Source organism: Grammomys surdaster, unplaced genomic scaffold, assembly GCF_004785775.1.
Source record: "Grammomys surdaster isolate TR1022 unplaced genomic scaffold, NIH_TR_1.0 270, whole genome shotgun sequence".
NCBI classification, from domain to species: domain Eukaryota; kingdom Metazoa; phylum Chordata; class Mammalia; order Rodentia; family Muridae; genus Grammomys; species Grammomys surdaster.
This window is the reverse complement of record NW_021604711.1, coordinates 2,472,353-2,487,227: the sequence shown is the minus strand read 5'-3', so window position 1 is coordinate 2,487,227 and position 14,875 is coordinate 2,472,353. Positions and strand designations below refer to the sequence as shown.

General features: G+C 53.3%; 2 protein-coding genes and 1 pseudogene across 4 annotated transcripts in view; 1 reads left to right on the top strand and 2 right to left on the bottom strand.

The window, feature by feature from the left end:
* Nucleotides 1-546: 546 nt before the first annotated feature.
* On the bottom strand, nt 547-2,292 carry Rasd1 (ras related dexamethasone induced 1). The gene is made up of 2 exons (XM_028776524.1): nt 1,878-2,292; nt 547-1,747 (listed from the first exon to the last, which is right to left on the bottom strand). The coding sequence occupies exons 1-2, from the start codon at nt 2,161-2,163 to the stop codon at nt 1,191-1,193; spliced, it is 843 nt and encodes a 280-aa protein (XP_028632357.1). The 5' UTR covers nt 2,164-2,292; the 3' UTR covers nt 547-1,190.
* A 5,431-nt stretch (nt 2,293-7,723) lies between these two features.
* Nucleotides 7,724-8,078, top strand: LOC114628599 (annotated as a pseudogene).
* A 1,227-nt stretch (nt 8,079-9,305) lies between these two features.
* The window catches only part of Pemt (phosphatidylethanolamine N-methyltransferase), a 71,775-nt gene continuing 66,205 nt past the window's right edge, over nt 9,306-14,875 (bottom strand). For all 3 annotated transcript variants that reach the window (XM_028776601.1, XM_028776603.1, XM_028776602.1), the window contains exons 5-7: nt 12,708-12,819; nt 9,881-9,955; nt 9,306-9,567 (exon numbers count right to left, since the gene is read on the bottom strand). In XM_028776601.1, the coding sequence (XP_028632434.1) occupies nt 9,510-9,567; nt 9,881-9,955; nt 12,708-12,819 (245 nt within the window). In that variant the 3' untranslated portion in view covers nt 9,306-9,509. The remainder of the gene's footprint in view (nt 9,568-9,880; nt 9,956-12,707; nt 12,820-14,875) is intronic.

Below are 14,875 nucleotides of genomic sequence, written 5' to 3'. Positions count from 1 at the left end.
ACCCCTGCACAGAGTGCCTCTGTTTGTCAGCAGCAGAATTGGAGGATTAGAAGGTGACACTTGCCCTAAGTTGACAGTAGGAGTGGCAAGGAGATCCAGGTCACAAATTATGAGCCCTTAGCCACAGGAAGTAGGCAAGTGCAGAGGAGACGGGCCCACCCGCTTGAGTGCTTCTGGGACCTGCCTTAAGAGCTTTCTACTTTCCCTGTCTAGGTCCTGGGGCAACCCTGGGGCAAGGGATAAACATCCAGGGCAGCCATCTTCCACACACCTCTCCAGCTCACCTCCTTAGTTGTAATCAGAGAGTTTCAAGTATGACAGCTTCCTGTCACCTGCCATGATTAACAGATGGGCTGTGTGGAGGAGAGTATGAATAGTCTCCAAAACAAAGCCCCCTGTTACAGGCCAGGCTAGGCAGAGGGTAGACAGAAAGCCAGAAGTTAGAGCATGCCCTCTTGGAAGGGTGAGACCATTTTCTGAAAGCCAGGTCCCTCTCCAGTTCTTGGCCACTGACACTGAGGCAGGAAGCATAAAAGCAAAGCACCATTTTCCATTTTTTAATTATTTTATTTTAAATTAAAAAAAATAATAAAGACCTCACGCAATAGAAATGTAGAGATTTTGTTCATGACACATTGACAATGGAACTATTAAAGTGCAAGTTTTGTGTTTTGTTTTTCTTTTGGGTAATTGCACACACACATGTAAACAAGTCGCTTGGCTATGATTGAACCCCCCACCTCGAGCCAAAGTTTCCAGTTTGCTGATGACAGAGGTGGCTGACAGCGGTCATGGCAACACCAATCACAGACAAGATAATGCCCTGTTAGTCCTGTCCCTGAAAGAAAGCAGGACAGTTACTTGAAGTCTCACAGGCTGGTGAACTTCACACACTCTCTCAAGTCTCTGAGAAAAATGCCAAGTACCCCTCTGCTGGGTCCTGGCATCCCAGAATCGGAGGCAAAAGTCCCAATCTTAGCTAGTTCTCTTTCCTTTCACAGCAGATGACTGTCCCTTACTGGCTTGGCAGCGTCTCCCTGGTGCACAGGGCTGGGTCTCAGAAAGGGAGGGAGAGAGGGAGGAGGCCAATTGGAGCTCCTGTGGCACAGAACGCGCAGGCAAGCCCGGGAATCCGATTTGACTTTTGAACAAAAAGGGTCCTCAGGTTTTGTGGCTGACCCTGGGGGCTCCTAACTGATGACACAGCGCTCCTTGTCCTTAGCCTGGCTGCCGACACTGGTTTTTTCACGAATGTACATGAGGTCGCTGTGCACGCTGGGTCTGCGAGCAAAGGGCGCCAAGATGCCAAAGGCATCGCCATGGTCGCCCCCGCCTCCGCTGCCCGCACGCAGTAGCTTCTTGTTCCTCAGAGCCTTTTTGTGCAGTACGTCGCAATACTGCACAGACACCTTGCGGTGCAAGTCGGGGCTCATTTCACTAGGCAGCTTGGCCATGGCAAAGAGCGCACGGAACATCTGATCTAGGCTACTGTTCTTCTTGGCCGAGATCTCGAAGTAGGCACAACGCTGAGGGTCGTCACCCACCAGCTGCTCAATCTCCCGCTGCTCTACTTCGCGGTAGAAGTCCCGGTCCCCTTTGTTACCGCAAATGACCAGCGGGACGTCCACATTCTCTTTGGTTTTGTTCTTGAGACAGGACTTGGTGTCTAGAATCTGCTGTTTGAGCCTTTGCACCTCCTCAAATGAGTCGCGGTTGTCTAAACTGAACACCAGAATGAAAACGTCTCCTACAGAGGAACGAGAGGGAAAGGTGAGGGCAGCTGCCAGGCACGGAGGCGCGGCCCCAAGCACGACACACCAGCCCATCCGCTCCCCGCAAGACTCCGGCCCCACGGTCCCCGTCGGCACCCCACTCACCTGTGAGGATAGAGAGGCGCCTCATGGCGGGAAACGGATGATTGCCGGATGTGTCCAGTATGTCCAACTGGTAGACTTCGCCGCGGATCGAGTAAAACTTTCGGTGGAAGTCCTCGATGGTAGGGGTGTAAGCGTCCTCGAAGCGGCCCGTGAGGAAGCGCGACACGATGGCCGTCTTGCCCACTTTGGATGAGCCAAGGATGACCATCCTGTAGCAGTTCTTGGCCGGGATACTCAGTTCAGAGTCGCTCGGGCACATCTTCTTGATCATCGCGGCCAGTTTCATTGGGCAGAGGGGCCCCGGGGGCGAATGCGTGGCCGAGAGAAGGTAGAGGGCTGCAGAGAACTCCGGAGTGGCGGAAGAGCTTGGCCTCGGGACCGCAAGAGCTGCTCTGGGCTCTTGAGTACAGACAGCGGGCTCTGGTTTTCCGCGCCCCACACCGCTCTTATATGCAGCTGGCCGAAGCCCGGGCTGGCACCTCCCAGCCAAGGTGCGTCACGTCCCGCCCCCGGACGCTCCCGGCTCCTCCTAGACGCAGCGACCTCCGCCTTGGAGCCCGAGGCTCCGCTCCAGACCTACGTGCGCTGGAAAGAAAACAAGTCCAAACTACCGCCACGCGAGGATCTGGCGCTTCCCACTGCTTTGGCCGCAGAGGTCCTTGCTGTGCTATTGACTCACTTACCTCTGGGATCCCCATTCTCTCAACACTAGTGCACAGACGCTCACTTTTCTTGAACCTCAGTTACCCCAAAAATGTGACCTGGTGATAGCAACAAGTTTGCTGCCCATTTGCCCCAGCGCCATCCCCATAACACACCCCCACCCCCACCCCCACCCCCCGCCGGTGGTGCTCTTCTGGACTCAGTGTCCAGTGTTCCGCGCTTTGCGCTTTCGCCACCAGAGGGAAGCAGGGAGCCCCACGGACACAGGGATTCCTAAGGTTGTGGCCACTCCCGAGACGGGCAGGAGGCTGGCTGGGGAGTCAGACTAGGGGTTTTGTCATGGCCTTCCATTCCTTTGCTCTATTCTCCCAACTAGAGATAATCTGGTCGGTGGGGACCTCAGTAAAGGAGAGTCTGTTCCTGACTTTAGAGACAAGCCCTTTAAAAAAATGCAAAACAGGACAGCGTCCCCTACAGTCTCCTATAGCTTTCTGGACTTTTCCTTCTCGTGGGCCAATCATCATCATTTTGCATTGAGGGAGCAGACTGGGGTCGGTGATCTCAGAGGAGGCCTGGGAGCGCAACCTCTCTGTAGCTCAGTTTCCCTTTCTGGAGGATGACACCGGTTCCTTGACTGTGAAAGAATAAGTGCAAACACTTTCCAAGACCAGGGCCTGGTCGGAACAATAAAAGGATCATATCAGGGAGGCTGCCCAAAGGAGGAAACCAGTGACAGGTTGATCAGTAACCAGGACTGAGTAATGCTGGAGGAGAAATAGGACGTGTCTACTGCTTGTAACTGATGACAACGTCTAGCTTTGCTTTTATTCTGCTTTGACCTTGACTGATTTAGGAGAGGCCCAGAGACCCACCGGCTGACAAATGCCACTCGCCCATCCAGGCAGTCTTGGTGTCCCACAGGTAGGGCTAAGATATTCCCACCTATGGAGATGCTTGTGCTGTGTTCCCAAGGTTTCATCCCTTCCTTGTGACCCAGGATCTCAAAAGAAACCCAGTCTAGATCAGCAGTAGGCATCCTGCCTGGGGCCCACAAGACCTAGGTGTATTGATTTGGTGGTCCCTGTGCTAAGTGATAATGCTCTCCCTGGAGACAGCGCTGGAGACAGAGAAGCAGCACTCTGCATTTAACAGTTGGAGGAAGTAAAGCACTGGGAAGCACGCTGCTAGCCTAGTAAGCAGGCTACCTGGCTCTCGGTCGTCCTTTCCTCCCCTCTGCCTGTGCCCCACAACGGCACCCACTACAGAGGCTGCTGCTGTTGTCTGGCCCATTTCAATCTAGCGGGATATCCATATTTACTGCCCCCCCCCTTCTACATCCATGTCAATCGAGTAACCGGGACTCATCAACCAGACCTAGGGCAGGCCAGTTGGGGTAAGTCCCTCACCACTCTTGCTTCTTGCCCTTGCTGCTGCTCCCCTCCCTTCTCCATCTGGGGTGTCTGCCCTCACCTGTGAGGAGGACCTGAGCCTCGACCAAACAAAGAACTGCTGTGTTCAGTAAGAAGCATAGAGCGTTCACTGCAGGAAGAGGCCTCTTAGTGGGCCAAGCGATGGCTGCCCACCCCAGACTGAGTCCCTATTCCTCTGCCCCCAGAAGGCATTGTGTGGAAGGCCAGGGCCTGACTCAGGATGGGCAGAGCCAATGTCACTATTCCCCTGAGTCTCCAGTCCAGGAAGATCCAAGGAATAATAGAGGGATGGCAGGATCAAAGAGACGGTCCAGCTCTACCACAGACATCCAGATGGCTAAGGCACGGCTTAGATTCATGGCCTTCTCTCCTTCCACGGTCAGTGTGATGGCTGGGTCTGACATCACACCTCAGTCCCTTCTAGATGCAAGGTGACTGGCAGATAGTGGTGGTTTCCTGACACCTTCAAGGTTCATTTACCCAGCTCCATACCCTGTGAGGTGGACTCCCTCCTGCAGGCACCTTCACACAGCCTCTGCTACCGAGTCTCCAGTTGCAGGAACACTGCGGGGTCTGGAAGACAGGCAGTGCATACAGTCCCACATTAGCCCAACTACCATCTGTGCCCTCAGGACACTGCCCCCACCCCCCCCCCCACGGGACAGCATGTGCATCCCTTTCCCAGAAACTCTGGGAGCCACTATGGAGCTGTCTTACCACTCAGGTTTGTCACAGTGCCATGTTTCCTGCTCAGAACTCTTACCACCTGATCAAATGCTGAGGGGAGCCCAGCAGAAGACAAGGGCCTGTGAGCCAGAAATGCCAGCCACAGCCCCATCCAGAAGCAAAGAGGATTCAGAAGGTTCTTTGAAGTTGGGTCACAGAGAAGGGCACCAGGTACCACCATGTTACCAGGTACCACCATGTTACCCACAGGGGCCAAGCCCACTGCTGCCAGCAAAAGCCCACAGCTTATCTCCACTCCACTTCCTGTGCAGTCCTGATGATGTGAAGTGATGGAGACGCCATGAATAACTCTTGAGAGGTCACATTCCTAAACACATACCCCAAAGCAATGGAAAGAAGAGGTACACACAAGTGTTCACAATGGTGTGTTAGTCACAATCGTCTCGAAGTGAAAACCACCCAGTGTCCACCCACTGAATGGATAAACAAGATACCATCTACCTACAGTGCAGTGTTCAGCAGTAAGAAGGAAAGGCTCCGCTATGGCTTGAGTACCCCCATCAAAGCACTCACTGAATCTGAAGCCCCCCTGGAAACTGTCAGAGAACAAACTTAGTCACCTGTGGTTTCTAGTCTGGTAGTGGGATCTCCCTCTGGGAGTGATCATGGTTAAGCCAGGGCGCAGAGTAGGACTGCAGTCTAGTGGGCTTCATTAGAAGAGCAGCAGAGAGGTGAGCCAGGATGTGCGGTCTCATCATGCAAGGCATTAGGTCTCCACCAGCAAGGACCTCACCAACTATGGACACTTGCTAGAGTCTGGCGATTCAAAGTCTGGGTCCCCAAAGGGTGCTCTTGGGAGGTGGCAGACCTTTAACAAGTGGCGCCTGCTGGGTAGTCTTTAGGCTATTGTGAGGGTAACTTTAAATGTGGTTGTAGAGCCCCAACCCCTTTCTCGTTTACTCTTTACCTCTTGGCCATCGGGTGAGCAGCTTGCCCTATTATGTCTCCCAACACTATGCACTGGCTTCATCTGGATTCGAAGCAACACAGCCACTAATCAGGAGGCAGCCCCAGCTCTCTGGCAACCAGCCCACTTCAGACTTTTGAGCCTCCCGGTGTGTTCCATCCCATCCCTGTCTCCTGCTGGATTCCAACTGACACCTGGGATTCAGACACATGTGCCCAGTCCTGCTTGGTGTATGAAGAGGACACTCATGGTCTGTGGTCCTCAGAAAAATATTTAGGTCTCATTCCTCTCCCCAGAGCCCTCTGCAGCCTCTTCTCCCCTCTGAAATCACATGGTCTCCATGTCTGCCTTGGCTGTTGCCTCCACCCAGCTGTCAGGGAGCTGGGGCTGCCTCCCCACTCTGCCCATACCCACAGCCTGGCAACTGAGCCAATAGGTACATGCAGGGATGCCAGTGATAGAGCCAAGCCTCTCTTGGTGCAGAGGACTGGACAGGGGGACACCAATGGCAAAGGGGGGCATCTCTGCCCCATTTAGTGCCAAGGGTACCAATGTTTCTCTGGCCCAGCCTTACCAGGACACCTGCCTGAGTTTCAAGATAAGACATACATGGTATTATCTACAGTGAGGAAACAGGTAAAGTCTGCTTGCTTCCATGGTCTTTTTGCCCAAGACAGGGTATGAGGGAGGGGCAGGGCTCGGGATGACAGCCCTAGACTCTGTCAAGGGCCCAGGGCAATAAGGCTCTGAGGCCACACTAATAAAAGATGTGGTTCTTGTCTGCCCAACTGGAGACTCCAACAGATGTTCTGGCCTGGGGCTGGGAGTGGGAACCCAGAGGGCCTGGAAACGTGAGGCGGAGACTTGTGCACAGTGAGATGGTAAGCCTGGGGCACTTGTAAAAGCCCATGCAAGCCTTGGCCAGGGTCCTAGGTGACAATAACAGGATGTCAGGAGAGGCCAGCAGCCATAGATGCTGTCTCATGAGCCCCCAGGACTGGATAGCCCAGGGCTGGAATAGGCATAGGCGGATCCTCTGGATACCCAAATCACAAGGTTTTCTGGGCTAGTGAGGCACCCTGGCAAAGGAACTCAGCTGAGACTAAAGAGATGAGGGTCTCTGATGAGCTGGGACAATCATCCTAAAGTCCAGCAAGCTTAGGTATCCCTAAGCCATCTATCAGAAGCCTGGAGTCCTGGAGGTCAGGCTGGCCCTAGCTGCTAATGGCCACACAGTGACAAAGAGCAGAGGAAGGCTGTTCTTCGGCTCCCTCTGATGACACTCTGATGAGTGTCAACTTGAGACCCCACCTTCTCAGTCACTTGAGACCCCACCTTCTCAATCACTTGATACCCCACCTTCTCAGTCACTTGATACCCCACCTTCTCAGTCACTTGAGACCCCACCTTCTCAATCACTTGAGACCCCACCTTCTCGGTCACTTGTGTTCTGCCTACACATCCCTGTAGTGAGAATTCTGGAATTTATTTTTTATTTTTTTATTATTTATTTATTTATTTATTTATTTATTTATTTTTGGTTTTTCAAGACAGGGTTTCTCTGTATATCCCTGGCTGTCCTGGAACTCACTCTGTAGACCAGGCTGGCCTCGAACTCAGAAATCCACCTGCCTCTGCCTCCCAAGTGCTGGGATTAAAGGCATGCACCACCACCGCCCGGCTGGAATTTTTTTTTAAAAACACAGAAATATAAGAATGTGTTTTTGTTTTAATCCCAGGTATGGGTTGGACAGTCTGCTTCAGATTGTCCACAGCAGCTGACTATGATGTGTCTCGTGCTCTAGCAGGGGTGTGAGTTTGCCAGCTGCAGATAGTTTTTGCGACTGTGTGACGTTTAGAATTCTGGGAGACTTTTCAGAGGGTATATAAATGCTAGAGCCCCAATAGGTGGGTTTGGTGGGTTGTTGGTTGCTGTTTGTTAAGTAGTCACGTGCAAAGAAGAAAGAAGAAGAAATCAGATATCCTGATGGTGAAGATCAAACTTGCTCCAAAGAACTTGATGCCCCAGGAGCTTTGGGCCATCGAGGTTAAACCTGACCTAGTCTTCCCTAGAAACAGGTTCCTTGTCAGGAATTAAGATGAAAACTCATGTGACTCGTAAAGATATCCCCCCCACGGGTGAAAATTCTTACAGACCTGGAAAAGCCAGAAGTATTGCAAGTCAACAAGCTGGTGCTAAACTCTCTGTTCGGCCCACAGGGATCTCGAATGCCTCACTTCGAGCAGGTGGGCCGGGTCATGTTTGAGCTCAAGACTCTGGAATCTTCTGATCTTACCGAGATCTTAATTTACGGCTCTGAAGACAAGAAGTTTCGGACTAAATGGATGCTTCAGTCCATGGCTGAGAGGTGCCGCCTGCGCCAGGAAAGAGGCATGCTCAAGCTGGAGGAAGGCATGGAGGTCCTGGAACTAGACCAGGGTTCGAAGAAGTAAAGCCAGTTTCCAGTCATTGTGAGTCCCACCTGGACACAAGCTGTGGCTGGCCAGTGTTTGGTTCTGACATGAGTTTTTTGTTTTTTGTTTTTTGTTTTTGGCCTGACATGAGTTTTAACTTTGTTAGATCCTTCAAGATATTCTTGGATCCCTACTGTGTATTCTGATGTGAATATCTGCATGTCATCATTAAAACATTTAAAGAGCCAGAAAAAAAAAAAAAAGAACTCGATGCCCCTAATCAGAGGGAAGTGGTCTAAGGATAACACTGCCCCCTTTCAAGCCCCTGGCTTTATTCAGGGGTCCCCTTTCTTTCCTATCATTTTTCCCCCTCATCTAGAGTTAGGAGGTTGAAAGGATAGAAGAAAAAGGGTGGAGAAGGGTGCAAGAAGAACCCACACAGTAGCAGAAGCTCAGCTACACACACATAGTCTCTCCAGCAGATTCTATTCTACCCAGCTCAGATAAAGGTGGGGGGTGTCCACGACAAGCTTGGTGGAATGTAAGGACTACTTAATTTGATAGGCCTACGTGTTGTGGATTTGATCTAACACTTGTATTATGTTAACTGGGTTCCCAAAATTGTATGAGAATCCACATGTAAGATGCTGAGGGTCCCTGTCCCTGGCTGGCTTTGATTGGTAAATAAAGTTGCTGATGGCCAATGGCTGGGCAGGGAGACAGGACTTTAGGATTCTTGGCCAAGGGGACCAAGAAAGGAAGGAGGATCAAGAACTGCCATGATGGGAAAGGAGAAGGACCAGGCCTGAGAAGTGCAGGCCAGAGAGACAGCCAACATGTAAGAGTTGGGAATCATGGTCCAGGAGCCTGCGGATGGGTATACTGAGGACCGTGCTACCCAAGGAGATGTGAGTAACACTAATCACCTATGACAACACCTCCACCCTCAGGTTGGTGGATGTTGAACTGGGTTCTGGGCATCGAGGGCATGTCCTGGGAGTGCGGGGGCATGGATGGCAGGTGACCACAGTGTCTGACGCCTAGGAAAGGTTGTAGCTGCAGCCAGTTCTATTGCTGAGGTCTTCTGAGACAGATCTCTGTGAATCCTAGACAGCACCAGAGGCTGCACTGGAAAGAAAGGGCCAAACCAATCCAGCACAGGAGCCCTCAAGGGATGTAGTCTTTTGCCCTGCCCAGCCCTCCCACAGCCTCGAGCTCATGTCTGACCCCACTCCTGGGACCAGGATAGGAAGGGGACCAGAGTGGTGCTGAGGTCACAATGCCTTTATTAGTGTGTTGGGGCATGGTGGGGATGGGGGCCTCAGCAGTCACACAGCAGAATGCCTGAGGCCCCCATGACTGGTTTCCAAGGCACAGGTACAGTGGCCAGTGCTGCTCTCCGCAAGAAGGGTTGTTGCTTGGGGCAGCCGGGAGGCCAGTTCGGCTTTGCAAAGATCCCTCATGGCCCTGTCAGCTCCTTTTGTGCAACCTGGAGGCTTTCTGTCGGTAGATTTCAGCAGTGAAGGGCCTGTGGGCAGAGGAATGTTCCAGTAGGTTGTTTCAGGAAACTGCTGTACCCCACCACCAGAACCTGCTCCCCCAGTGATAGGACCCACATTCCCACTGTCCTCAGAGCTTACCTAGAGGCTTTGAAGAGCAAAGAGGGTCCTGGAGGGACTGGGGCCACCTCCTTGCCTGCATAGGTCTCAGATGCCAGGTGTACCCTCCCCACTCCCAGCCTCTCAGGCCTGGTGAAGCTTGCCAGACCACATGAAGCAGTTCTGAGTGAGCGGCTTGGTCTAACTCACCTGTCACATCTACCCCACCACATGTCTACTCACTCTTCATACAGGAGAGCAACCACGTAGACAAGTGCCACCAGCACCGTCAACAGCAGGCCTGTGGGACTGGCGTGCCTGCAGAAAGACATACCATCAGTTACAAAGACTTAGCCACTCCTGCCAAAATAATGTGTGGTCCTTGTGCATGCTGGAAATCCTCTGGTGGGTGAGCTAAGCCTGGTGGTTCCCTTCCTAGCTCTGGTTTTCTAGAGAGCCACAGGGAGACAGGAGGGGAGGAAGGAACCTTGTGAGGTACTCCATGCTTCTTTGTCTGCTGAGACCGGGACTTGGGGACAGGGAACATTTCTACTGCCCACCAGACAGTGTTCTTAGGAAATAAGTCTCTTGTAAAAAAGCCAACCCAGGGCTGCCATGAGCACATGGCCTCTTGGGCAGGTTTTGCCACCTGAGCTCTGGCCCATATAGAGGTGCAGCCAGTAGCCACTATCTGGGCTGGCCTCGGGTATGGGAAAGATCTTCTTCCCATAACAGAGCCTTCCTCTCTAAGCCAGCAGTCTCACGCTGGCCCTTGTCACACTCACTCCCTAACACGAACCTGGACCTCACACTAGCCAGTATGCCCATGTGTCTGTCCGGGAGGGCAGGGGCACAGGACACAAGACCCACCCACCCTTGTGGTCCAGCTACCTGGACTGCACTCTGCTACCCCAGGCCCTGAGCTGAACTTCCAGCATCCTAGCCCAGAGACAGGAGTCCTTGCAGAATACACACAGCGTTTCTGTCATAGCTCTCTGCAGGTGACTGGTCTCTGACCTCACTCTGCCAATGAATACAGACAGCCTGTTAGTGACAGCGGGGAGGAACCCAAGCATGTCTGCCTCAGGTTTCCAGAAATAGCTTCTGCTTAGCTGTCCCCCAGTCTATTTCTATGGTTACCTCTGGCTCCTCTGGCTCCTCTGGCTCCTGCAGGGCCTGGACTGCTGCATCCACCTCAGCAGGAAAGGAATGAACCAGAAGGGACAGAAACAGGTCTCAGGTAACCACAGGATCTGCTCTCCTTGACTGACCCCATTACACAGCTTGCCACCAAAGGGCACAAGAATGTCTGGCTCCGATAGGGGCCCTCCACCTTGCTCACTCCGTAATGCCCACCTGGACCTCACATTGGCCAGTCTGCCCATGTGTCTATCAGGGAGGGACAGGGACACAGGCCCCCTCCACTGCGCAGCCTGTGTCCCAGATCACGAGGCTCATCCTCCCTTACGGTCTGGCCCCCACCTCTGCCACTGCGCAGGCCTTGCGTGGAACTTCTCCTCAGCTCTCTCAGCTCTCGGCTTGTGCCTTCCCCAGAGCGTAGCTGGGCTCTAAATCAGTCCTTTGTCCTTGCTGTCCCTTTCAACTTTGAACTTGGAACAGCTCTTGATGTCTGTGTCCTGGCCTCAGAGGGCCTATGGCCATGACGTCCTCCCATCCACCTGGGATGGGAGGCTAAATAAGCACCCTGTTCCCAGACACAGTTCAGCTGTGGTTCTGGCCACATGGGGGTCAGGAAAGACCCTGGAAGATGGCTGGTTAATGAAACCTCACTGCTTAGGGAGAGCCCTCGACACCTTGCTGGCTGTGAGCGTGACCCCACAGCTCACTACCACACAAAAAGTTAGCAAAGCTGGAGGACTATGCCTTGGGAGCCAGGAACTTAAGTACCAAGACCATCTCTGCCCCAGATGCACTGTTTGGCCTGAGGTGAGCACAGTCTCCAACCTCAGTTTCCCCACCGCTCATGGGAAAGGATGGACTCACTGGCCTGTACCTTCTGTCATGATTCCTAAATGAAGCAGGGCTTCAATTGCCTACAACAGCCACTCAGGTGGCTCCAGCAAAAGGCTGTGGGAGGGCCTGACAAAACTTCCCCTCGCTAGATCCAAGATGCTGGGGTGGGTGAGAGTGGTCCCAACTGCTCTGGGCAGCCAGCTCTCCAGCAGGGGTTAGGTGCTATGGGCAAACACCCCCTCCTCCTGCCTCATCCAGCAGTGCTGGGCCATGGTCAGTGCAAGTTCAAAGACCTGCTGGGAGGTGGTGATGTGGGCATGAAAAGTCCTGTTAGCTGGCTCCTTACACTCGCCCATCTCCATGGAAACCTGGCCACTTATTGTCACCTTGGTCCAGCTTGACTTCCTAACAACCCAGGAGTCACAAGACAGCCCCACCGGCAGATGATCGCACTGAGACAAGATCAAGGAGCCCAGAGCACCCCAACTCCTTCTTGTAGGCTGGAGAGAGCAGGGCCCAGGGCCTCTTCCTCTGTCTGCTCAGGACTCCTATCTGGGAGTAGGACTTGAGAAGCAGGAGACAGGCAGGCTGGGGGAGGCCTGCTGAGTCAGCGTCTCCTGCCATGTAATGATCCATCTCTAATTAGCCCTCAGACGACAGCCCCATCCTCAGTCTGCTGAGCCCCTGCACATCAATATTGTTTCGAGGCAGCTGGTAGGTGTCATGTGTTCCTGGGAGACCTGACCTGGTCACTCCAAGCTTGGAATGACCTTTACTCTTGGGCACCAGGCACTACTGGTGATATAAAGGGTCATGTATATGGCTCTGCCGTAAGAGAGGAGACTGACAGGCAGGCCACTGATCATTGACTCAGGGCACGGGAAACCCAGAGGAGGCAGGAAGGAGTTTAGAGGAGGGAACACCACCAGTTGGGTTTGGAAGAAGACTAGAGATGGATTCTGGCATATTCCAGTCAAAGGAGCAACATGCATAAGGCATGGCAGAGGAACAAAGGGTGCTGGAATCAGGAGGCTTCAGGGAGAGGGCTCAGTTTGTGTCTAGACACCTAGGGGTCCTGAGGGCAGCAAGTACTCACATAAGCGCCCAGCCTAGGTAGTTGGCTGTGCTCCCCCAGTACATGGGGTTGTCCAGCACGCTGAAGGGGAACGAGCTCACTCTGGACTCCTTGAGGATCCCAAAGTAGTCACCTGGGGATGAGACAGGGTGTGAGGGTCACGTGGCCACACGATGACTGAAGGAAACCCTAGCCTTGAAGGATCCACAGGCGAGGCGCCCCAGGAGGCTCCCAGTTAGCAGTGGGATCTTAGCTCACAGCATCCAGGCTTGGAGCTTTTCGTGAGCTCCACAAGTGAGCTAGGCACGGAGACATTCTCAGTTTGGTCCTCCTCTTCTGAGCCCCAGCACACTGGTCTCCTCCCCCTTCTCCCTAGGAGAGGCCTCTGTGTCTACCTGTCCCTCTCTTTAGAAGCCTTCCCATGGGCAATGGGGTGGCACACGCCTTTAATCCCAGCACTCGGGAGGCAGAGGCAGGCAGATTTCTGAGTTCAAGGCCAGCCTGGTCTACAGAGTGAGTTCCAGGACAGCCTGGGCTACACAGAGAAACCCTGTCTCGAAAGCCAAAAAAAAAAAAAAAGAAAAGAAAAGAAAAAAAGAAAAGAAGAAGCCTTCCCATGCTTTGTGCAGAGCTCTCTCCTGGGGCCTTCCTCCCTCCTTCAGAGCCCCTTCCCACCTGTGTCTGGACTCCCCTATCTGCCTGACTCTGTCCCCTAGCCCCCACCTACCGTTCTTATCCCCCAGGCCTCATTCTTTCCCTTGAGTTGGCCGAATGCTTGGGGGTCAGCATTTGTTTTGTTAGCTTGTCACAAACTAGAGTCACCTGGGAAGAGGGAACCTTAACTAAGAAAATGTCTCCATGAGACTGGCTCGTGGGTGTGTCTGAGGGGCCTTTTCTTGATTAATGATTCATGTGGGAGAGCTCGCCGAGGGCAGTGCCCCCCCTGGGTAGGTGGTGGTCCCGGCTTGTGTAAGAAAGGCAGCTAAAAGCAAGGCAGAGAGGAGTGCTTCTCTGTAGTCTCCTTCAGTTCCTGCCTCAATTTCCAGCCTTGCCTTCCATCAATGATGGATTGTGACGCTTAAGCCAAGTATATCCCTTCCTTCCCAGGTTGCTTTTGGTCATGGTGTTTATCACAGTGACAAACTAGGACAGGTTATCTATGGCTCCAGCCTGCCCACCACATGCTTCCTGTCACTCTGGAGGTCAGCCCAGGGGAGTTGACATACGGAGAGACCATCAGATGGCCAGTCATCCATCCACCTACTGCATGCATAACTGGGCCACTCTCAAGAACAAAGCATCTGGTCCAGGTCTCTACCTGGTGAGTGTCTCCACCAGGCCAGGGCAGCCTTTCCCACCAGCCTCTCCTTTGTCCTCCCACCCCCACCCCATTAGACCAGAAAAACAATGCAGCTTCATCCTGAGCAGAAAGTAGGGCAGCCAGCCCAACAAGAAGAGCCCCTGCAGGAGGGGCCTAGTAGAAATTGGTGCTGTCATTGTCAGGGACAAAAGATATAAGAGTTCAAGAGGCTGCCCAGGGACCACTGGGGAGAAGCAGGAAGCGGGGCAGTGGAGCCTGACAGGGGTGGCACAGAAACCTGCTTCAGGCTGAGTCACAGGAGAGGGACCATTCTGCTCTACTTCCAAAGCGTACAGGACCCTCTGCTTTCTAGGCCATTTCCACCAAAAGCCACATCAGCGCTGCCTGCACCCACAAACACCCCTCTGCTCATTTTCTCCATCTGGCCCTGACCACCACGGTGGGCACCTCAGTCTGCCCTCTGCCAAACCTCTTCAGCATCGCTGCCTGCACCCTCCATCTGACCTACTGCTCCTCCGGCTTACGCTCTGCAATCCCTGTCACCAGGCTGGCCTCACTTTCTCCCAGGATGGCTCCCAGCAGCTCCTGCCTGAGCAATCACTGAGCCATCAGTGACAGCACTGGGATGCCTCTGGCTCATGTGCTCCTTGGTTCCTCATGACACTGTCTCTCCTAAGCACACTTCAGAGCTCCATGTCTGCTGCTGGGCAGCCTGGCCCAGGCAGAGGCCAGGCCAATATATATGTCCTGGGAGGCTAGGAGACAGCAGGAGAAGACCAAGAGGCCCTGGTGGAGGTTAAGGCCCAGGGATTGGCTTAGTCTTTGCATAATAAGAAGCTAGGAAGGGCCAAATCTGGTGTCCCATGTT